The sequence below is a fragment of the Mustela putorius genome, unplaced genomic scaffold (assembly GCF_011764305.1).
Source record: "Mustela putorius furo isolate JIRA1106 unplaced genomic scaffold, ASM1176430v1.1 tig00000228_pilon_pilon_pilon, whole genome shotgun sequence".
Lineage (NCBI taxonomy): Eukaryota > Metazoa > Chordata > Mammalia > Carnivora > Mustelidae > Mustela > Mustela putorius.
This window is the reverse complement of record NW_025421322.1, coordinates 21993566-22017462: the sequence shown is the minus strand read 5'-3', so window position 1 is coordinate 22017462 and position 23897 is coordinate 21993566. Positions and strand designations below refer to the sequence as shown.

General features: G+C 41.7%; 1 protein-coding gene across 2 annotated transcripts in view; it reads right to left on the bottom strand.

Annotated features, from left to right (window-relative positions):
* The window catches only part of DEPTOR (DEP domain containing MTOR interacting protein), a 131232-nt gene extending 108226 nt beyond the window's left edge, over positions 1–23006 (bottom strand). The window contains exon 1 of one of the 2 annotated variants that reach the window (XM_045078079.1): positions 22690–23006. In XM_045078079.1, the coding sequence (XP_044934014.1) occupies positions 22690–22811 (122 nt within the window). In that variant the 5' untranslated portion in view covers positions 22812–23006. The remainder of the gene's footprint in view (positions 1–22689) is intronic. The other variant, XM_045078078.1, reaches the window with a different exon arrangement.
* Between the last annotated feature and the right edge of the window lie 891 nt (positions 23007–23897).

Here is a 23897-nt window from a genome sequence, read left to right as displayed (position 1 = left end):
CCTGACTCTTGATTTCGGCTCAGGTTGTGATCTCAGGGTCATGAGATTGAGCCGCATATTAAACTTCATGCTCCGCTCACAGTATGCCTGAGATCCTCTCTCTCTCTCTCTCTGCCCCTCCGCCTGCTCATACTCTCTCTAAATAAATTTTTAAAATCTTTTTAAAAAATTTAGATAAAAAAATAATACTTCTTTCTAAACATAAGCTTTAATTATATCTGTTTAAATGCTAATGGTGTTCATAATTCCTATTATGAAAGCTTTTCAGAAAAGAGAAAGGAAAATCATTTTAGAAATAATAAATTTCTTTTTTAAGGTTTTACTATTATTCCATTTATAATGCAGTGTAATATTAGTTTCATTTGTACAATATAGTGATTCAACACTTCCATACAACACCTAGTGCTCGTCAGGATAAGTGCACTCCTTCATCCCCATCACCTATTTAACCCATCCTGCCACCCACCTCCCCTCTGGTAACCATCTGTTTGCTCTCTATACTGAACAGTCTGTTTTATGGTTTGCCTTTCAAGTTGTTATTTAAATTCTAGTTAGTTAACATGTAGTGTAATGTTGGTTTCAAGAATAGAAATTAGTGATTCATCACTTACATAGAACACCCAGTGCTGATCACAAGTGCCCTCCTTAATATCCATCACTCGTTCAGCCCACTGCCTGCCCACCTCTCTTCTATTAATCCTCAGTTTGTTCTCTATAGTTAAGAGTCTTTGATGGTTTGCCTCCCTCTCTCTTTCTTTCCCCCTTCCATATGTTCATCTGTTTTGGTTCTTAAATTCCACATATGAGTGAAATCATGTGGTATTTGTCTTTCTTCAATTGACTTATTTTGCTTAGTGAAATACACTCTAGTTCTGGCCACATCATTGCAAATGGTAAGATTTCATTCTTTTGGATGGCCGAGTAATATTCCATTGTACATATATAGACCACCTCTTCTTTATCCATTCATCATTCAATAGATACTTGGGCTCTTTCCATAATTTGGATATTGTTGATGATGCTGTTATAAGCATCAGGGTGCAGATGCCCCTTCAAATCAGTATTTTTGTATCTTTTGGGTAAATACCCGATAGTGCAATTGCTGGGTTATAAGGTGGAAGCTCTATTTTTAACTCTGGGGCACCTCCATACTGTTTTCCAGAGGGGCTGCACCAGCTTGCATTCCCACCAACCGTGTAAGAGGGTTCACCTTTCTCTGCATCCTTGCCAACATCTGTTGTTTCCTGACTTGTTAATTTTAGCCATTCTGGCAGGTGTGAAGTCCTATCTCATCGTGGTTTTGATTTGTATTTCCCTGATGATGAGTGATGTTGAGCATCTTTTCATGTGTCTGTTGGCCATCTGGATGTTTTCTTTGGAAAAATGCTTATTCATGTCTTCTATCCATTTCTTAACTGGATTATTTGGGGTTTTTTGGGTGTTAAGTTTGATACCTTCTTGATAGACTCTGGATATTAACCATTTATCAGACATGTCATTTGTATATCTTCTCTCATTATTAGGTTGCCTTTTAGTTTTGTTGACTGTTTCCTCTGCTGTGCAGAAGCTTTTTATCTTGATAGAGCCCCAAAAGTTCATTTTTGCTTTTGTTTCCCTTGCTCCCCAGGACGAGTCTAATGAGAAGTTGCTACTGCAGATGTCGCAGGCATTGCTGCCCGTGTTCTTGCTCTATGATTTTGATGGTTTCCTGTCTCACATTTAGATCTTTCATCCATTTCTTCATATATTTGTCTCACCCAGCAAGTGTTCTCTGTGATTCTACAGACTGAGGGCTCACAGCGTGACCTACTCCCATTTTTTCTGACAGCATCTGACCATCAATAACTGCTACAAATTCGAGACCGAGATGATCGCATCTTTCTAACAGCATCTGAGAAAGCTAAAAATATTAATATGTTTGTGTGTCATCTTACCTTCAGTGCATAATCAGCTGACTCTAAAACGGAGTTTCATGTTTGTACCTAAACAGTTAGCAATTTTAACAGTGCAATGAAATGACAGACTAAATATAAAAAGACCAAAAAAAAATGTGAACTGGTTCACAAATAGATTGCGTAAGTGTCCTTGTCCATGAAAACATCTAAAATTGAAAACAACCAAATGAAATCCATTAAATAAAATACTCTCTGCTTCTTACTCCCAGTATAAACTCCAAAACATAGAGAAGTCCAGTACCTAAAACCTCAGGGTTTTCCAGGGCACCTGGGTGGCTCAATCAGTTAAGCATTTGGGCTCTGGTCATGATCACAGGGTCTTGAGATCAAGCCCCATGATGGGCTCCATGCTCAGCACAGAGCCTGCTTTAAGATTTCCTCTCTCCCTTTGCCCCCAACCCCAGTTTGCGCTCTCTCTCTCTCTCTCTAAAATAAATAAAAACCCTAAGAGTTTTCCTATTTTTAAAGTAAAAATGGGGAGAATGAAATTACTTGGAAACTAAAAGCATTTCACTCTCTAGAGGGGATCAATCAAGTCTTTATTTTATTTCCTACTCCATTCCTAGAACAGTGGAGATACCATGAGAGCTATCAACACAGAGAAACAAGCAGCCATCTATATAACAATGTCATTAGAAATCCAACATACTTTTATGTATTAAAACCCATTCCAATGTAAGCAAACAATAAGATGATTGTTTTGACCACAGGAGCATTTTCTATACCAAGTATTATAAGCCTTTGTTTATATTCTGCAACAAGCAATCGTTTTATGTTAATATCCCAACTCTGTGCATTTAGGGGGAAAAAGAGTGTGATACCTATAATTTTTGTCACATAGTATTTATAGACCTCATTCCTGGTGTTAATTTCTGTGTCAATAATGGCTGTTAAGAGACAGACACTTGGGGCACCTGGGTGGCTCAGTGGGTTAAGCCTCTGCCTTTGGCTCAGGTCATGATCTCAGGGTCCTGGGATGGAGCCCCACGTCAGGCTCTCTGCTCAGCAGGGAGCCTGCTTCCTCCTCTCTCTCTCTACCTGCCTCTCTGACTACTTGTGATCTCTCTCTCTGTCAAATAAATAAATAAAATCTTAAAAAAGAGAGAGAGAGAGAGAGACAGATACTAATTCTGGCTAATTTAGGACAAACTGGATTTCACTGAAAGGATATAGAGGGTCTTACAAATTCAAGAGAAGTTTGAAGATGGAAGCTTAGAAGACACAGGAAGTGTACTTCTGGGAACCTGCTCCAGAGTCCAGGGATCAGGAGACCACCAGCAGCATTTAAAATTAAACAGGTGGGAGATTCCCAGAGACTTTCAAGAACTTGTGGATGATGAAGACCACAAGTTCTTGAAGTAGGCTAGAGAGCTTCTCAGAGCCATATAGTGATTCAGTGAGTACAAATTTTAGTTGTTTTGTAATAGATTTGTATTCTTAAAAAAGGAGAAGGGGGGGCTGACAAAGTAAAAGCATTCCAATGGCCAATGACCAAATATGCACTGAACTGAGAATTTCAACTAAAAGTTTAAACACATACAGATTCACACACAGATTTAAAGCCTTAACTGCCAGGAGACTAGGTGAAGTGTCTGAATGGGTCACGTGGTGTTCTTCGTCCACCTGATAAACAACTTCCCTCATCCAGAAGACATGGAAATGAAGGAAAAGAGTAGGTTACTCCTTCTGGCTTCGCTCAGTTCCTAGATTCGGTCCCGAGACCAAGAGTAAGAACGAACAGATGTGGGAAGAGACTTCCAGGTAAGTGATTAAAGTGCCAATCAGCTGAGTAGTAACAGATTTCTAGAGACACGAAGAAGCTTGAATACACAAGCACAGACGAGGAGCTACTTAATGTGTGATAAAAGGAAGAAAGCCTTATATCACAGGATAAGGAGGAATTAAAGAATAATAGGACTTTATACCTATAACACTATTTGGAAATTCATAGTAGCTGACAGAGGGTGGAATAAAGATTTAAAAAAAGGAGGGGAGGGAAATAAAGCCAGCATTTCACCTTTGGTTAAAACAGCAATACATAGTCTTGATATGGGTTTTACCAAAATATGGGCTTTTGGCAAAACTGCACAGAGAACAACCATTAGTCTACAGCTGCGTATATGTTCTTAATGTCATATTCTGTATCAGTGGAACAAATAATAGGCATCCATGAGGGGACAAAATAATTAGAAAACAAATAGTTTAGGGCTCTTTATGGTGAATCAAGTCTTTATCCCTGATCAAAAAATCAGAATGTTTCTAAACTTAGCTTCCTACTATAAAATACAAGTCTTTCAAAAAAGGTACAGAAAAGTAGTGAACACCAAAGTTTCTCAAAATCAATTTATAAATTTGCAAAATACTCGTCTCTCATTTGGAAGAATGTCATCAGTTTCTGAAGGTAGGTGTCCCTAAATACAACTATGCACAAACCACACACACACACACACACAACTCTCTCTCTCTCTCTCTCTCTTTGATATATAATTAAGGGTTGGCAAACTTTTTCTATAAAAGACCAGATAACAAAGACTTTTGGTTTGGGAAACCATACAGGCTCATTTGTAATTACTTAACTCTGTTGTTATAGCACAAAAGCAGCCACAGACAATACACAAATGAAAGGACATGGCTAGGGGCGCCTGGGTGGCTCAGTGGGTTAAGGCCTCTGCCTTCAGCTCAGGTCATGATCTCAGGGTCCTGGGATCGAGCCCTGCATCGGGCACTCTGCTCCTTAGGGAGCCTGTTTCCTACTCTCTCTCTGCCTGCCTTTCTGCCTACTTGCAATCTCTGGCTGTCAAATAAATAAATAAAATCTTAAAAAAAGAAAGAAAGAAAGAAAGAAAGGACATGGCTATGTTCCAATAAAACTTTATTTCCAGCAGTGGGCCAGATATGCCCCACAAGCCATAGTTTTGCTTATTCCCAATACACATGTTTGATTTTTAATATATCACTTAATAATTCATGTTTTCAACATCATGAATAAATATGTACACTCTCATTTCATAATAGTAGAAAACGTGCTTTCAGAATGTTAACTTTGAGCCATGTTGATGTGATTACTATTACTGATAGTAATAACAACAACTAACAATGAATGTTCCTTACACACTAGGCCTTAATCTAAGAACTCTACAGGCATGTTACTTCAAGGACCCAATTTTTCTTACCATTTTTTAGAAATGGAAACAGAACTTTACATTGATTTAGTCAATAAAAGCAACTACTTAGAGCCCAGGATCTCCTGAGATAGTTGATTTATTCAAGAACCCAGGCCAAGACTGCATAACCTCCTATAAATATTCCTTATCCCCTCCTCTGCTAAAGCAAGTCTTGTCTTAGGATACTTGAAAATTCTAGCATTATGCCTGCATATCCCCTTTTACCAGAGAAAATCTTTATACTCATTCTGTCTTGAATCCAAGATTCCCCAAACCCTTCTATTTTCTTCTAATCCGAAAATCAATACCTAAACTCTGGAACCCATTTTCCACCAAATCTCAAGGTCTAGTGTGAAAAAATAAGTTACAGTCATAAAATTATTGTCTAATCCATTCCTACAAATGAAGCAAGGGAGCCTGGACTAAATGTTCAGGATTTTTTTTTTCCTATTTCAACTTCCACTCTGAAAAACAGTGAATCAAAGGCTCTATATTAGGGTCTAAGGTAAGGACCTATAGTTGACTAAGTAAAAGTTAATTTTAGCTCTAAACAGAAATTGAGCAATACCTTGAAAAAGTCTCAATCTACAATGTCCCAATAATATTTGGAACATTTAAAAATGTTTCTTGCATGAGATTCTGCTGCCTAATCTATTCCTTATGTGTAAAACATAAGCTTAGAGATGTGCATTTTCTAGAATTTCAAAACATAGTAAAGCAGCAATAAATAAGTTTCCTTCTACAGACTAAAAGATGACCAGCTATATTCACCTTCCAGAACTTCCTTTTCTGGTTAATAAACAATCCACAAGCGAGGTGTATTTATTCTTATCTTATGATAAAACACACAGAAGTCAATCTGACATATTTCATCAATATGTTTCCTGATAATTAGGCACACAGTGTAGTGGAAAGTAGTTAATTATTCACACAACTGAGCCAGGCTTTTTGTATCTTTAAGTATTTCTTCATTACTTTTCAAAGGGATTAACATTGCTATTCATCATTTTCATGTATGTAGTTGCTATAATTCTTTTTTTAATTTGATTTTATTTTTTCAGTGTTCCAAGATTCATTGTTTATGCACCACACCCAGTGCTCCATGCAATACATGCCCTCCATTATACCCACCACCAGGCTCACCGAACCTCCCACCTCTCTCCCCTCCAAACCCTCAGTTTGTTTCTCAGAGTCCACAGTCTCTCATGGTTTGTCTCCCCCTCCGATTTCCCCCAACTCCCTTCTCCTCTCCATCTCCCCATGTCCTCCGTGTTATTCCTTATGCTCCACAAGTAAGTGAAACCATATGATAATTGACTTTCTCTGCTTGACTTATTTCTCTCAGCATAATCTCTTCCAGTCTGGTCCACGTGGATACAAAAGTTGGGTATTCATCCTTTCTGATGGAGGCATAATACTCCATTGTATACATGGACCATATCTTCTTTACCCATTCATTTGTTGAAGGGCATCTTGGCTCTTTCCACTGTTTGGCAACTGCAGCCACTGCTGCTGTGAACATTGGGGTACAGGTGGTCCTTCTTTTCACTACATCTGTATCATTGGGGTAAATACCCAGTAGTGCAATTGCAGGGTCATAGGGTAGCTCGATTTTTAACTTCTTAAGGAATCTCCACACTGTTTCCCAAAGTGGCTGCACCAACTTGCTATAATTCTTATAGCATATGAAAATTTCATTTTTACTCAACACAGACACAAACATTCTGAGACAAGTCAAATTTCCAAGGTCCAGGCAGTACACCTACAACAGCTGGGGCATTCTCTGAATCTGAACTCCAGGCTCCAATGACTTGGGATTGAGTCTAGCTGTTTCCTCCACCTGCAAACTCTAAGAGCATGGCTTTTGATGGAGCTCTGTGGTGTTGCAAAGCCCAGCTCTTCTGTTTGGCTGATAACTTTTGACCCTGGACAAGTTTCTTACTTTGTAAATCTTGCGACCCTGGACAAGTTTCTTACTTTGTAAGCCTGTGTGCCCCCATCTCGAGCATGGGACTAATGATACCTACTCAGGATTAAATGATACAATTCATATACAGTGCTTACCACACTATTTGGCACACAGTTGGGTTCAATAAAGACTGGTTATTATTGTAATGACTGTTATTATCTATTGAGAAGGCTAAAAGAAAATCAAACCAACACCAAACCAACGAATATCACAGTAAATAGTGCAGTAATAAAGCTTACACTCTGCTGCTGAAGGATGATTTGTCCACCTACCTTGGCAGAAGGAAAACGGATGGAAGCTCAGTGGTGAGCAATTAAAGAGAGTCAGAGGTTAGAAGGTGTAACCTAGCTTCACCTGTGAACCGAGCACCCTCAACCTTTACCTTATAAGATAAAGTAACATTCAAAGTCCTGGTTTCCAAACTTCAGAGTAAGTCAAAATGCACCTGCAGCATTAAAATACACTGTGCCTCTTCCTGGAGTTTATGCATTAAGTTCTGGACCTAAGATTGAACAAGGCAGCAGACCTCACCTCAAAGAGTACAGCTCTGTTACCTGTGGAGGGATACACAAGAAGTCTGGCCGTGACCTCAGAGGCCCAGCTTGCTTTGCCAGGCAGTGAGCTGGCTGGGACTGGGAGCCTGACCTTTCCCCAGCAGGAGTGGCTGCACCCAAACCCAGCTTCCTCTAGGACTGGTGGCCTCCCTTCCTGGCCGCAACTTCAAACAAACCCCCAAGGTCTCCAGCTGCTGGGCACCTGCTGTTCCCCAAGTTGGACTTCTTGGTGCCTGAGTTCACAATATGAGAAGGTCATGCAGCAAAGGGATAGGGTCCATCCTACGGAATAGAAACAGACTGCACGCCAGGCAGCTTCAGCTCATGGCCAACTTTTGGTAGGACAATAAGGAATGGAGGACCGTATCCCTCCTTGCTGATCTTTTCCATGTACGGGTCCCTAGGAAAAAGTGTCCTTAATCCACGCCATGAAACATGGTATTCACCTTCACCCCACACTGCCCCCCCCCCACACACACACAAGAGGGATAAAACCAGAAAGTGCTGTGGAGGCCTTGATGGAAGTCTGTAAACTACGATGGAAAGACTCAAACCAAGAGGGGCAGCCATCCTCTGTGTCACTGGAAGAGGTTTGGCAATGAGAGTTGGACTTTCCCTTTAGAAGGTGTCATCTTTTGCTGACACCTCCCATTCCTTTTTTTTTTTAAGATTTTATTTATTTGATAGACAGAGATCACAAGTAGGCAGAGAGGCAGGCAGTGAGAGAGGAAGGGAAGCAGGCTCCTGCTGAGCAGAGAGCCTGATGTGGGGCTCGAGACACCTCCCATTCCTAAAGGTCTGAAGGGGAAAGGAAGATAGGTCTGCAGTCAATCACCTTGACCCCTTCTCCAGGAGAATTATCAAACTTGGACATAGGGACTCTTGGAAAAGAAAATACCTGCCCCTATGAGAAACACACACTTTGCATAAAAATCCTTCTGCCACGCGAGGCATGCGAGGTCGTACAGATGAGATGTGATTGTCAAGGACTCAGGGCCTGATACTATAAAAAGTCTGCATTCTTGGTTTTAAGTGACTGACTGAATTTCTTTTCTTTCTTTCTTTTTTTTTTTAAAGATTTAATTTAAACCTAAAATAAATCTTAAAATCCGGGGTAGACGGAGAGGGAGAAGCAGACCCCCCACTGAGCAGGGAGTCCAGTGTGGGGCTCAATCCCAGGACCCTAAGATCATGACCTGAGCCAAAATCCAGAGTTGGCTGCTTACCAACTCAGCCACCCAGGTGCCCCTCACTCAATTTTCAAATGTAACCTTTGAACAAGTATCTGAACAGACTACAGTATAATTTTAAATAAGTGTCTCTTTGCTACAGGTTGCACTAGAATCACCATGAAGGCCCAGCTCTCAGAACTCCTCAGACAATGCAATTAAAGAACTGTTGCTATGCCCCACCACGAATAGCATTGTTTACTACAAAGTCAAACCAATTCTCACGTTAGAGGGAGATGTTCCTTTAAGGACCACTAGGCTAAATTTTATAATGAAATTTCGTTTCACATAAGCTACCAACAAAGACTGCAATGATCTCCCCAGATGTATCTGAGATTCCATAAGCACGAGTGCTGTGCTGATGGAGGCTTCCTCCCACCCACCCTGCCCCAGCCACACGTTTAGAAGCTCATGAAGAACACATTGCATCTTGGCTACTGGAAGTTTCCTCTGGCAGAAGCAAGAGGGTCAACAGAGGAGCACTGATAAAGCAGAGGAACTCCAGATTGTGGAAGATGTTCTCAATCACAAAATTGAGGGAAAGGAGACCCTGAAGAAGTCACTACCACTCTCCCAAGGACCCTCTGGAGGCTTGGCTTCAGCCAGGAAGTCTTAGCATATAGATGGTGGCGGTCCAAAAAAGAATCAGACACGTCCAAGATAAGCCCCCAAATTCTCACAGTTTTCAGACTCCTCCCTGGGTAAACATTCTTCCAGAACTGCTGACAAATAGCCAAACCAACTTCCTCTCTTCAGGGTTCCCCTTCTGGAAAGGAGATTATCTCGCAACAAAATCTCCACCCAAAATGGAGCTAACAGGAAGACAGCTGAAGAGATTCCCTCTGGTTAATTAACCACGTAAATACTGAAATCATTCTGTCCCGGAATAAATGAAACGGCTCAACAAATCCTGCAGCCTTGGAATAGTGGTTGGTAAGGAATTCCCGCCCCTGACTGCTACACCTTTTGCTTGACAGATGTAATTGCAAGTTACAGTGATGTCCCTGGTAATCAGACTCTTCCCTTCTTGGCTTAATGCCCTCATTGGTGCAAAGTCAGCAAATGGCAAACGTGTAGACAAATGTGTTGGCTCCAAGCCCAGGTTCTTAGATTTCATGGATGTTTCTTGATGGGTTTAACTGGAGCCGCTCTCTTTGGTAGTGAATGCGGGTGTAAGAAAAACCACGTTTTTGATATCACAGTTTTCTTTTTTTTTTTTTATCAGCACTTGAGTACAGAAGCTTTGCTACATTTGTGCATATACCAACCGTTCTGAAGAATAAAAGGCTAAATTCATACTATATTGTCTGAGAATCATACCACTTTTATTTGGATTTATTCCTATTAATTATCTTTATGGTAAGATGTAGTAAGGAAATCAATGCCAAAGTCACTATTGTAAGGTCAACACAACATACACTGAAATATAAGCTCAAACCACATTAATAGTGGAGAAAAACCTGCCTGATTGATAATCAAAGCTAACTCCCCTTTCCAATTTATGGAGAACAGAGGGGGAAATTGGCAAAATATACATGGGACATAAAAGACCTTTCTTAGTTAAGATAGTAAGTAAAAAAAAATGTTTCGCACCTTTTCAAAAAAAAAAAATCTACATCTTCATGATCACCACAACAACTTTGCTTAAACAAAGCAAGGACTTTTAGATGGCCTTGGCTTTCTCTGGATGGAGGGGTGCCTTGGAAAATCATCAAAATCCAAAGGATACAGAAATAATTCTTTGTGATTTGACCTTGAACCAGTTGCATTCCAGCCAGATGTTGAGAATTCGATTTTACTTCTATTACCAAGAAGTATTAGAGGCATATATTCCAATCAGAGGTGGTGAGGGGTAGGAGATGAGGGAGAAAGCATCTGGAAGCTGAAGAGGTGACCATCATGCTGGGGTGGTTTACAGGGGAAATTATGTTGAAAGCCATAGAGTTCAAGATGTACCAATGTCTCCTAACCTTTCTTATGCTGTGTCTTTCTTGTGGCTTTCCTGTGGACACTTTCTTCTTTTCTGCATAAGCTCCCCACTATGGACTCTGAGTTATTTCTCTCAAAGTCTTGATTTAATGTACTCTGCTCAAAAATTTTTCACTGACCTCTCAAATTACCTTTTGTTGAGGACATTGTGCTGATCTCCCCAACATTCAATGAAACCTTCTCCAAAGTACAACAGCTGTAATCCCTCCTCTTCCCCAAGGGGACCTACAGCAGGCAGGATAAAGGCATCTTCCTTAACACAGTATTACAGATGGTTAAGCCCAAAACTACCTGTGAAGAGCTTTGCTTTGCTGTAATATCTTGTGAATCTATGAGTTAAGATGGTCCCAAAACATCAAAGCTCAAGACTTCTGCTGATCATTGATGGCAACCAACTCTGTCTCTATCTCTTCAGTCTTCATTTGTTCAGAAAACAAATAGTGAATATTAGTAAATTGCATGTTGAAGGTTATAGGGGAAATATATTATAGTCTGCAACTCACTCCCAAGTAGACAAGAATAATAAGTTGGATGGAAGGAGGGATCGAAAAACAGTTATGTAATAAAGCAAACATGATAAAATGTTATTTGTGGAATCTAAGTGGTAGGTGTAAGGTATTCACTGTAAAATTCTTTTAACTTTTCTGTATGTCTGTAATGTTTCATGATAAACCGTTGGAGGAAAAAGCTCTTGTTCTTTACACGTGGATGTCCTTAAAATGCTTTGTGATATCTCTCAGCTCTTGTAAGTACAGTAAAGTGTTCTTTATCATGGCAGCCAAGGTCTGATCATGCCCTCCCATGATGGCTTAGGTTCTACCCACTATTCTGCTTGACAATCAGAGTCTGTGACCTAGTTGCTAACAAAATAAATTATAACAAATGTGAAGGAAAAGGAAGCGTGGTTATGCATTAGATCATACTGCCTTAAAACCTCATCTCTAAAACTGCTTTTCATTGTCAGTCCTTAAGAAGGAAAAGAGTACCATAAGTGGGAGCTTCGGTAAAACCCTGTTTTAATCTACCTTATCACAGCTTAACTGAACACAAAATAAGGGGCATTCTATGGTTCAGTGTAAGACATACTCATACCACCACAGGGACTAACTTCTTGCTTTTTGCCATGAATATATTCTGTGAAAGTCACTTTCATTCATGGAAAAGTTAGAGAATAAAAAGGTAAGTAGAACTTTGAGAACTACTCAGTGAAAAGAAGATCCAAGTTGATTCCATTCTCCTATCTGCCCAAGGAAGAGGAAAGGAAGCAGGAATGACTTATAACCCAAGTAATTCACACGTTGCTGCATTCACTGGATGTGCCTAGAAATAGCGAGCATATCTTTTAAGAGGATCGATCGCACGGCAGATAGCAAATTGACCCAGGATACCCAAAAGAAATATGTGCTAACCTCTTCTTTAATGTGAAAAAAATACAATCCTTTCTTAACATACTTGCCCAGTAAATTTGCACTTTCATATATTCTTCTAGGAAGGGTAAGAGAATGGTTGCTCTTAGACCCGCACATAATTATGTATCTCTCTACTACCCCCTTCCAATCCTCCCTGCTCTTTCTGTCAAGACAACACTCACGGCATATTCTTCCCAAAATCTCACAGCTTGTTAGAAAATGGCCAAGCTTCACACATAATAAAATGCAGTGGTGCACCTAACCCTGATGAAAAAAGGATAGCATGAAATGAGACCTTCTCTTTTCTTGAAAGAATGTTTATCAGAATGCTCGACTGGTTCTTATACCTGATGTCAAGATCAGAGGAGCTGCTATGCTGGGACTTGTCCTCTGACTGTTGCCTGATCTGCCCACAATGTCCCCTGCTCAGCTCTCCAGAGCAGAAATCATTCCACCACCCCCAAGCCGATCCTGTCCGAGCTGGATGATCTACATGAGGCCGAGATCTAGGTGGGTGCTGGGCCACAGCTCGCCTCCATAAAAGGAATCTCTGGACAAATATCAGAATCAGAAACGGGTAGGAACAAGTATTCAGGGAGACCGTATTGTCAGCATTAAAACTCATAAGCAAACCATCGCCACCACCACCAGAAGCACCAGGAGCAGCTGAGGGATAAGGGTGGGCAGATCTGAGCCTCTCTGATGACACTCGCGGCTGACTACCTCCTGCTACCTTCAGTGCAGCTGCCATCGGCTCCCCTGAGCGGGCGGCCCTGGCATTTGTCCTCTCTTGCCACACCCTAGCCACAGCTGTTCGTCTGTAAACTGCAGACACAAAAGAGGATCTTGTCCCACGCTCCTGGATGTGTTTTCTCTCACTTCATCTCGTCTCTCCTATCCAACCTTAGAAGTATTGTAAAAGCTACAAAAAAAGTGATTCTTTATGCACAGCCACATAAGTCAGGGTTCTCTCTTGGAGCCATCCCAGCCAGACCCGATGAACATAGATCCCACAGCCCCTGATGGCCACCAGGGACAGCTGCTTGCAAGCATGCTGTCTGGCCCGCGAAGCCGTCTGCCCCCATGCTGTCTCCACTGTTGTCCCCCCCAAGTATATAATAATCCACGAAAACCAGTCACTGACATGAGCTTTCTTCCAAGTATGGGTCAGGCTGATAAATATTGGAAGAAGGATCTTGATCTTTGCTCTAGAGTCCGCCACTCCTAGGGACAAGGAGAGGAGCATAAAGAAGATTGATGACCTACTGTGTAGAAAGAGGGTTGACCATTGTTTCGTCTGTCTTTTCCTAGTTACTGACCTCATAGAAACCAACACTTAAGAGCCGCCCCTTAATAAAGGCCCCTTTAGGGAACCCTCCTACACTGTTGGTGGGAATGCAAGCTGGTGCAGCCACCCTGGAAAACAGCATGGAGGTTCCTCAAAAGTTGAGAACAGAGCTACCCTATGACCCAGCAATCGCACCACATATTTACCTTAAAGATACAAATGTAGTGATCCGAAGGGGCACGTGCACCCAAATGTTTATAGCAGCAATGTCCACAATAGCCAAACTATGGAAAGAACCTAGATGTCCATCAACAGACGAATGGATAAAGAAGATGTGGTTTATATATACAATGGAATACTATGCAGCCATCAAAAGCAAGGAAATCTTGCCATTTGCAATGACATGGATGGAACTAGAGGGTATTATGCTGAGTGAAATAAGTCAATCAGAGAAAGACAATTATATGATCTCTCTGATATGCTGAATTTGAGAGGCAGGGTGGGGGGATATGGGGGGTGGGGAAGGGAAAAATGAAAGAAGATGGGACCGGGGAGGGAGACAAACCATAAGAGACTCTTTTTTAAAAAATTTATTTATTTGACAGGCAGAGATCACAAGTAGGCAGAGAAGCAGGCAGAGAGAGAGGAGGAAGCAGCTCCCTGCTGAGCAGAGAGCCCGGCATGGGGCTCGATCCCAGGACCCTGGGATCATGACCCGAGCCGAAGGCAGAGGCCCTAACCCACTGAGCCACCCAAGGTGCCCCCCATAAGAGACTCTTAATCTCACAAAACAAACTGAGAGTTGCTGAGGGGTGGTGGGGATAGGGATAGAATGGCTGGGTCATGGACATTAGGGAGGGTATGTGCTATGGTGAGTGCTGTGAAATGTGTAAGCCTGATGATTCACAGACCTGTACCCCTGGGGCAAATAATACATTATATGTTAATAAAAATAGTTTTTTTAAAAAAGGAAAAAAAGAATAAAGGCCCCTTAGTAAATGCCCCTTAATATATACCTAGTGAGTTCCCGATAAAAAGAATACTGGAAACAACTGGAGAGGAGAACAATCTTCCTCCTGCTTACATTCTCTTCTTTTGAGAGATATTTAACTTATTTGCAGGTTTATTAATTCTGAGAGATAGGAGCCGTGACTTCACTATCAGCATCGGCCTTTGAGAAAACACAAATATATTACTCGTTCACAACGAACACCCTAGTCATTTCAGAAAAGGATTTACATGAGAATACATCCAAACGGGTCTAAAATATTTCCACAATCATTTAGGGAGAGCTTACTAAATGTCATCTATTTGCATGATGCTTTTTGCACAATGTGACAAAGTATTTCCAGTGCTCTCTGTTGGTAAGAAATGAGTCATTACCAAGGGTCTGCTTTGTACCAGGGTTCTGCTCCCTATGCTCACATCCTAATTGTGAGGCAGAAAAGATGTTCACAGGAATAGAGTCTGTATGTTGGAAGAGCCCCTGATTCAAAGGCATTTAACGCTCTACACTAAGCTTTTCTGCATTGACTACAAATACAGTGATTCTATTTCCTCTAGCACCTCCCCGCTTTTCTTTAACCAAATAGGCAGTGATTTCCTGACTCGAGGATATCTCTGCTATTGAGAAGAATAAAAGCGTTCTCCTTGTATTATTTTATCTATTTTATTTTGTTAATTTATTTTATTTTTAAAATATAACTAAACATTTTTTCATTATGTATTATTTATTATATATTTTATTTATTTATATTTATTATATATTTTATTTATTTGTATTTATATATTATATTTATATAAATATACAATGTATGTTACATATAAATATCTATTTATCTATATTTACTATATATTTTATTATTTATTTATATTTTATTTCATTTATTTTATTATTAACTGAAATCTAGTAGTAGCTTCTAGGTGGTGGTTTCCTGTTATTTCCTTAGTTACAGTGTCTAGTAGAGTAAGTAAAGCTTCCAAATTAATGGCTTCCAAGAGGGGCTACCCCCCAAGACAATCTCCATGTCAAATGTAAAATTCCTTAAGTTCAAAATGCAAGGAAATAAACTATTTCTCCTTTTTCTCTTCTGCATGCTCTAAATTTCTTATCTCCTATTTACTTTATTTGTAGCTTGGCTTTTGGTTCAATGAGCTGATTCTTACCTTTTACCTGCATACTGCATTAGCATTTGCAAATTTGGGAAATCAATTCAGTATTTGTTGAACGTGTTTTTATGAAAAAAGCAACAGCAAGTCTGTAAGAGTCTGGAAAGGCAGTCTGTTATAGCAAAAAGGCAAATACATCAAACAATTTGAAAGAACAACAGTTTCCTACAATGCAGCTAAAACTCATCGCCTAATAAATTGCTTGTGAGGAACCCGCTTTAGTGATTGTATGAGATTGTTGTAATTCGCATATTTAGTCTCGGTAGATGAGCATAACTGGAATACTTGAAATGTTTTCTCTCTTAATTAAGCATCCCTCATTACCTTCTTAATTCTTCTCCCCACTCCACTTCCATCCCCACAGCTGGCAAAATTGTGAACTGCAATTTATCTTCCCATTAAATGATTATAAATTCAGAACGAGTGGAGTCCAAATTAAGTTTTCAAAACCACATGGCAAGCAATTTAATAGTTAGTGGAGGAAGTGACCATTCTATCTTGTCAAAACATAAACACTTCCAGAAATAAACTGGATTTTTCCCAACAGAATGGAAAAAATCCTTTGTCTACTTTTTTGTTTGCAAAAAGATGTCACACTAGAATGTGATAAATCTTATACAGGAATCCATTTCTTGTTTGTCTTATCATTACGTTTTGTAACCCTCTAAATTGCTTAGCTGATGACACATTAAACTGTAGTCTAGCATCCTGCCTAAGTGCAGGGACTTCGGCTCTACCACTTTATGGCTGGATAACCTATGGCCAGTAGTTTAAATGTTCTGTTCCTCAGTTTCTTCATCTATAAAATGGGGTGATAAGCACATCTTCTACAAGGAGTCGTTATGTGGATTAAAGATAGACATACATATATATAAAAATATAAATATAAGCCTATATTTATATTTTTATATATTAAAAATAAAAATATAGGGGCACCTGGGTGGCTCAGTGGGTTAAAACCTCTGCCTTCAGCTCAAGTTATGATCCCAGGACCCTGGGATCGAGCCCCGCATGGAGCTCTCTGCTCAGCAGGGAGCCTGCTTCCTCCTCTCTCTCTGCCTGCCTCTCTGCCTACTTGTAATCTCTGTCAAATAAATAAATAAAACATTTAAAATATATATCTATGTATATGTTATATAAATATATATTAAAGTCATATATATGTATACATGTATACATACACTCATGCATATATCTCTTTGGCAGGTAATAAATGTCATATAAGTGACTCTTATTGTTATTATTACCATGCCTACAATCAACACAAAGAGAACAGTGAAACCCAACACAAACTTATTGTTACAACACTCTATCAAAAACCACTTTTAGGGGTGCCTGGGTGGCTCAGTGGGTTAAGCCGCTGCCTTCGGCTCGTGTCATGATCTCAGGGTCCTGGGATCAAGCCCCGTATCGGGCTCTCTGCTCAGCGGGGAGCCTGCTTCCTCCTCTCTCTCTGCCTGCCTCTCCGCCTGCTTGTGATCTCTCTCTGTCAAATAAATAAAATAAAATCTTTAAAAAAAAAAAAAACTTTTATGGGCGCCTGGGTGGCTTAGTTAAGCGACTGCCTTCAGCTCAGGTCATGATCCCAGAGTCCAGAGACTGGGTCCTGCAACGGGCTCCCAGCTCCATGGGGAGTCTGTTTCTCCCTCTGGTCTTCTCCCCTTCATGCTCTCTCTCTCTCTCTCTCTCTCTCTCAAATAAATAAATAAAATCTTTAAAACAAACAAACAAACAAACAAAAAAGAACCCCACTTTTGTGGATAGTATCTTTGGGATTATCTTAGAGAAGAAACATGACATGCATTTGGGGTGTCTTAATTAGAGTGTCATAGTTACAAGTGCACAGCAAATTTCAAGATTAAAGACATACATAGAGCACATAAAAATAACCAATGACTTGAAAATTCATAATATGAAATTCCCTTCATGAATTATTTATATATGGTTAATTATGTTAAAATGAGGAATGTTCTGAGATTTTCTCAACTACTCATGGCACCTTTTCTGTTCTGTATCAAGAATGATATTATAGGGGCGCCTGAGTGGCTCGGTGGGTTACGCCTCTGCCTTCTGCCCAGGTCATGATCTCAGGGTCCTGGGATCGAGCCCCACATCGGGCTCTCTGGTCGGCAGGGAGCCTGCTTCCCCCTCTCTCTCTGCCTGCTGCCCTGCCTACTTGTGATCTCTCTCCCTCTGTCAAATAAATAAATAAATAATCTTTTTAAAAAAGAATAATACTACAAAAATATATATGTAAATTATAGGTTCCATTTGGTGTGGTAATAATGTGTTACTGAGTTAGTGATAAATATCATTGCATTCTTTGGCCAATAAAAAAAGCAAAAGTTTATATTAAAACTTCTAATATTTTGTCTTTATCACTCTGTAATAAAATGTGTCATCCAAATCCATCCATTTTTGTAATGCTTTTGTTGAGATGTAAGTTACATACCACATAATTCGTCCATTTAATGATTATAATGTGATGATTTTAAGTACATCCCCAGAGTTATGAAATCATAACCACAAACAAGTTTATAACATTTTCATCATCCCCAAAAGAAACTCTATACCCATTAGTACTCACTCTCTGTTCTCCCTCCCCACGGCTGCTGGCAACCACTCTCTGTCTCTATAGATCTGTCTCTTAGGGACATTTCATAAAAGTGGAGTCATATGATATCTGGCCTCTTGTTTCTGCTTCCACTCACAGCATATTTTCTTTTTTTAAAATTTATTTTTTAAGATTTTATTTATGTACTAGGGAGAGAGACACGGGGAGAGGGAGAGAGAGAGAAAGAGAGAGAGAGCGTGAGCAGGTGGGGAGAAGTGACTCCCTGATGTAGGACTTGATCCCAGGACTTGGAGATCATGACCTGAGTTGAAGGCAGACACTGAACCATCTGAGCCGCCCGGGCACCCCTGCTCTCAGCATGTTTTCAAGGTTCATCCATGTTGTAGCATGACTCCCTACTGTATTTCTTTTTATGCCAAATAATAATCCATTGCATGGATATTTATCCATCCACCAGCATATGGACACCTGAGCTGTTGTTTCTAGCTATTATGAATAATGCTGCTGTGAACACTTCTGATAAATTTTTGTGTGGACATATGTTATCATTTCTTTTGACTGTGTACCTAGAAGTAAAACTGCTGGTCCATATGTTAACTCTATGTTTTATCGCTGAGTAAATGCCAGACTGTTTTCCAAAGTGACTGCATCGTTTTACCGTCCACCAGCTGTGTATAAAGGCTCCAACTTCTCCACAACTTTGTGAACATTGGTTATGATCTATCTCTTTCACTGCAGACATCATGTCCATATAGAGTGGTATCCAAATGCTTTTTTAAGATGCAAAACCATAAAGATACACTGGGCAAGGAAGCAAAATCTTTTATGAAAAGGGAAAGAATGATGAGATTAGGAAAAGGAACCCACAGTCAGGCTGGAAAAGGAAGCAGGAGAGGTTTCTAAGTTTGCTACTTAATTTCATGTCCTTATGCAACCAACTGCCCTTCAGAGTGTCGGGACTGTGGAGCCAGGCCTCAATTTCACACCTGGAGCTTACAAAAACCATAACAATAACTAAATCTTGGTTTATTTTACAGAGTTCCCTCCCATATTCTAGCCCATTTGATCTAACATCACAAATCTTATGTGGAAGGATATTATCAATTCCCATTCTGCTGGTAAGAGCATGAGGCCCAGAGAGGCTGACTTGACCAAGGAAGAATGGTTAAAAGTACATATATACATACGTACACATGTGTGTTTCATTAGTAAATACTATTGTGTTTAATATATAGCATTAAAAAATGCATTTATTTATATAAATATATGTTATTTATTATATAATTATATATAGCATATATTATATACAATATTATGTATATATTGTATACACGATATACATGTTTTATTTTTATATATATGTATTTATATTTATATATATTTATATTTATATATATTTATATTATATATATATATATATAATGCATTAAATAAATAAAATGCACAGAGTTGAACCTGGAAGCCAAATTTTTTATTTCAAATCTCAATCCTTGGTGTCCTGGTTCCTTACCACGTTCATTTGCCTTATCTCTGATCACCAAGAAAGCAGTGGGAAACCAAGAGAGGACAAAGGGAGTTGTGTGTGAAGCAGTTAGAGGCAGGTGACCTTACATCACAAAGTCCTCCCAGTCAGACTATGGGAAAGCAGCTAAGGACGCAAGGACACGTTGTGACAGGGACAGCGCGGACAGATGCCTTCCCACCTGTTCATGAGAGGCTCTTCCAGTAACCAAGAAGCCAGGGCACACTTAAATTCCTAAATTCTGAATATTTCATCTGTATATTTAATCACATGTGCTCGTCAAATATTTATTGAATAATAACTATGCGCTAGACACAATGCTAACAGGATTGGGATCTTAAAAAGCAATGATTTCAATTTTGCAAAATAAAATTAAGGTGTGAACACTTTCTAAGGCCTTCACATGGAACATCTCATTTAATCCTCACAACATTCTTGCAAGAGATGTGGAAACGGGCCCAGAGAGTGAATCAGTAAATTGACCCCAAAGTGATAGAACTATGAAATGTGGAGGCAGAATAAGAAACCAGGCAGCCTGATTCTATACCCTGTGTTCCTAACCACCACCCAGTCTTCCTGCCAGATCTCACTTGGCTGGAAGTCCCATATGGTGACGCACAGAGACCAGTAATACTGATTAATTCCAGCAACCATTGTTCAATGCTCATTAATACAGAAGCTCAAGGGCACATTCCCACAACAACCCTATGAAGTACTTATCTGCATTTTCATTTTATGGATGAAGAAACAAAGGCTCAGAGAAGTGACTTAACTTGTCCAACATCAGAGAACTATGCTAGCTAACGCGGACATGGTGCTTCCTTCTATACCTGGCACTCTTCCTCTAAGCACTAACTCATCTAATCCTCATAACAACACTGAGTTAAGTTCCACTGTTGCCCAGCAATCTTAGTTAAGTAACTTGTTCAAGGTCCCACACTAGTAAGTAGTAAACCCAAGGTTTACTCTAAAAGTCAGTGTTGAAAACAACCAAATGGTGACTTGGCTACAAAGTGGCTGAGCAGAAATTCAAACCCAGGTCTGCCTCCAGGGAAGGAGCCTTCTCTCTTAACCACAAGCTAAGCATGGCCCCTCAATCCTACCTTAGTATAGAGGGCTGCTGGGGAAAAGGAGAGTAACCCCTGCTCTGGAGATCTCCACAGAAAGGGCATTTAAGCTGCCTCCTGAAGGAGAAAGTGCTTCCTGGCCAAAGAGAGGCACCATCCAATTTTGTTATTTTAGAAGAAATGAGGGGCACCTGGGTGGCGCAGTCGGTTAATTGTCAGACTCTTGGCTCAGGTCCTGCTCTCTGGGTGGTGAGATCCAAGCCCTCCTCGATTGGGTCTCAGCAAGGAGTCTATTTAAGTTTCTCTCCCTCTCTTCCTTCCCCCTACCCCTTTTAATATAAAAAAATAAATCTTACAAAAAAGAAAAAAAGAAAAGTACCCGATGAGGACTTCGAAAAAGATGATACAGTAAGGAGGAGCAAATACATTATTAAGAAGTGACTGTTTCAGACTGAATCAGGAAGGCTTTTGATTTTTATTCAATTAGGAAACACTCTTGATGAAGGAAAAACGAGCTTTCATTCCCTTTAATTTTGACTCTACACTTAAAAGTCATGGAGGGATCGAAGTGTGCAATTTGCCTTTTGTAACGTTAAACTCAACTAACTCTGACTTCCAATATTTACTTCCTCAATCTAACCGCTGCAAACTGGGTGGTTACTAAACCTTCATGGATCTTTGCAAAGATTCTCTCTCCTAAAGGTCCTGAAACACAGCATTTAGAAACCAAAAGAAGCCTGGAGATTCAGGCCAAGCATTAGAAGGAACAGGCGAGCGCCTCATGCCAGCTGGGCCAGGGACGGGCACTCGAGTTGTGGCTCAAACGCTTCAGAGCCAGGTTTTTGTTTTTTTGTTTTTTTGTTTTTTTTTTTCCCTCCTTCTTCTCCTGGCAAACTGATTTATGACCCCTACGACCGGCAGCTGCAGAACCGGTCAGACCGTGGAAGCACATTACTCAAACATGATTCCAAGAAGGACCAGGATGGGATGCCAATGGTAAGGGGGTATGGGGGCGGGATCTGGGGTTCACTGCCTGTCCCGGGTGCGGCGAGACCGTCAATTCCTAATTCTCGCCGCAGCCGGGAGCCCATGGACTCTGCTCTCCCAAATGTGCGCGCTCGGGAAGCTGGCACAGCAGCGGGGCATCCGGACAAGGTGCCTCCACGCCCCCTCGCGGACGCGACCGATGACCGACCCGGCCGTGCCAATTTCGCGGTAGGCAGCTTTTCAGAACCTGGGGTTTAGCCCCCCACAACACGCTGTCAAGGCAGTCCCCGCGATCGGCCTCATTTCACAGACAGATGAGAACGCCGAGGCTCAGAGGAGTGAAGCAGGACTTGCCGACGGAAAGGAAAACCTCAAGTCAATCTTGGGTTGGCCCTTCCATCTAGGAGTCCAGGGGCTGGGGCTGGAGGCGGCATGGGGCGGCGCACCCACCCTCTCACTCTCTGGACGCACTCGGGGTCGCCTGGCAGCCAGGAGGCCTGGCAGCGCCAGGTGCCCGGGAAGAAGGAGCGCGCGTCTGCGGCGCGCGGGGCTGCAGCGGCGCGGCCGGGGCGCAGCGCGCAGCACCGGCTCCCGCGCGTCCCCGTCGGAACCCCGCGCCGGTGCCGAGTGGCAGGGCGCCCGGCTTGCAGCCGCTAGGCAGGGGAGCCACGCCGACCGTCCCCGCGCCCGCAGCGGTCCCGGAACCCGGCGCGAGTCGCAGGGCACAAGCCACGCGCATGTGCGCGCGGGGCTGCTGCGGGCACAGGCTGGCAGTGCCACAGCGCGCCCACCCGCACTGCCCCACGCCTTACCGAAGCTGCTCCCCGGTGACCAGCACCTCAGCCATGCGCTCTAGCTCCCTTTGCTGCGCCCCACCACTCCCGCTGGTGCTGCTGTCGCTGCCGCCGCTGCCGCCGCTGCCTCCCTCCTCCATGGCCGGGCTGCTCCGCTACCACTGTCTTCCCTAGCCGCCCTGGGTCTGGGTGTTAAATCAGCCTGCCCCCACGGAGGCCTCTCCCGCCATCTTTGTTAGGGGCAGTCCCGTTGCTCAGACGCGATTGGCTGGAGAGGGAATCCCTGTGGGTAGGCTGAGGCGCTTGGCAAGTCCGCTCCAGGAACTCCGGCTCCGGGCGGCGGCTGGAGCCCCTCGTGGTCGGGGGCGGGGCCAAGGGAGGAAAATATAAACATCTGGGCGGGGCTCCGGCTCCGCGGAGTGTGTGCTGGTGGAGGTTAGGTAGGTGACCTCTCCAGGCGTTACCCGCAGAGCCCATGCTGTGGGACCCTGGGGACAGGCCAGGAGGTTCTACACCAGTGTGAAGGTATTTTTATTATACTGACTCTGCTCCAAATGGCCAGAGTAAAAACAAGAACAAAATAGCTGAATAATGAACAATGAAGGATATAGGGATATACACGTCACTGCAGGGATTGGTGAAATTAGGCGTTGTTCTCGTCCCAGCCCTCTTCACCAAAGACAGTTTACTTACCTTACAGCGTAGTCAATAAAGAACGCTGGCCTGGGAATCAGACCTGGGATCCAGCTCCCACCTATAATTTCTTACCAAAACGTGCTTAATCCTCAGTTTCTTCCTTTACAAAATAAAAATAACTGTGGATACCACTGGTTGACATCTACCCTGCATGAAAGATGCGCGTGGCTCGTGCCTTGCGACTCGCAAGGTGATAAATGCAAGAAGAATCAAGCCCACACATTCCGGCTGCAGAGTTGGGTTCTTAAAAGACTGCTTCTTAAAATGGGGGATATTATGGGGTTTTTTCCTCCCTTATGGGGAAGATGAAAGGAACTTTGACTAATACCAAATGAATGTTCTGTTATTCTGTCTCATTCAGGGCGAGAGCTTGGTATACAGGAAAACAGAGTAATGCGAATGGCAGAGGTCATTATAGTAAAGGGATATCTGTCTGTCGACATTTTATGCAGCTTTTTATGATTTTTGCATATATAGAAATCTCTGCACCTTCACAAGTAAATGTAAATTTTTTTTTTTTTTTTAGTGAA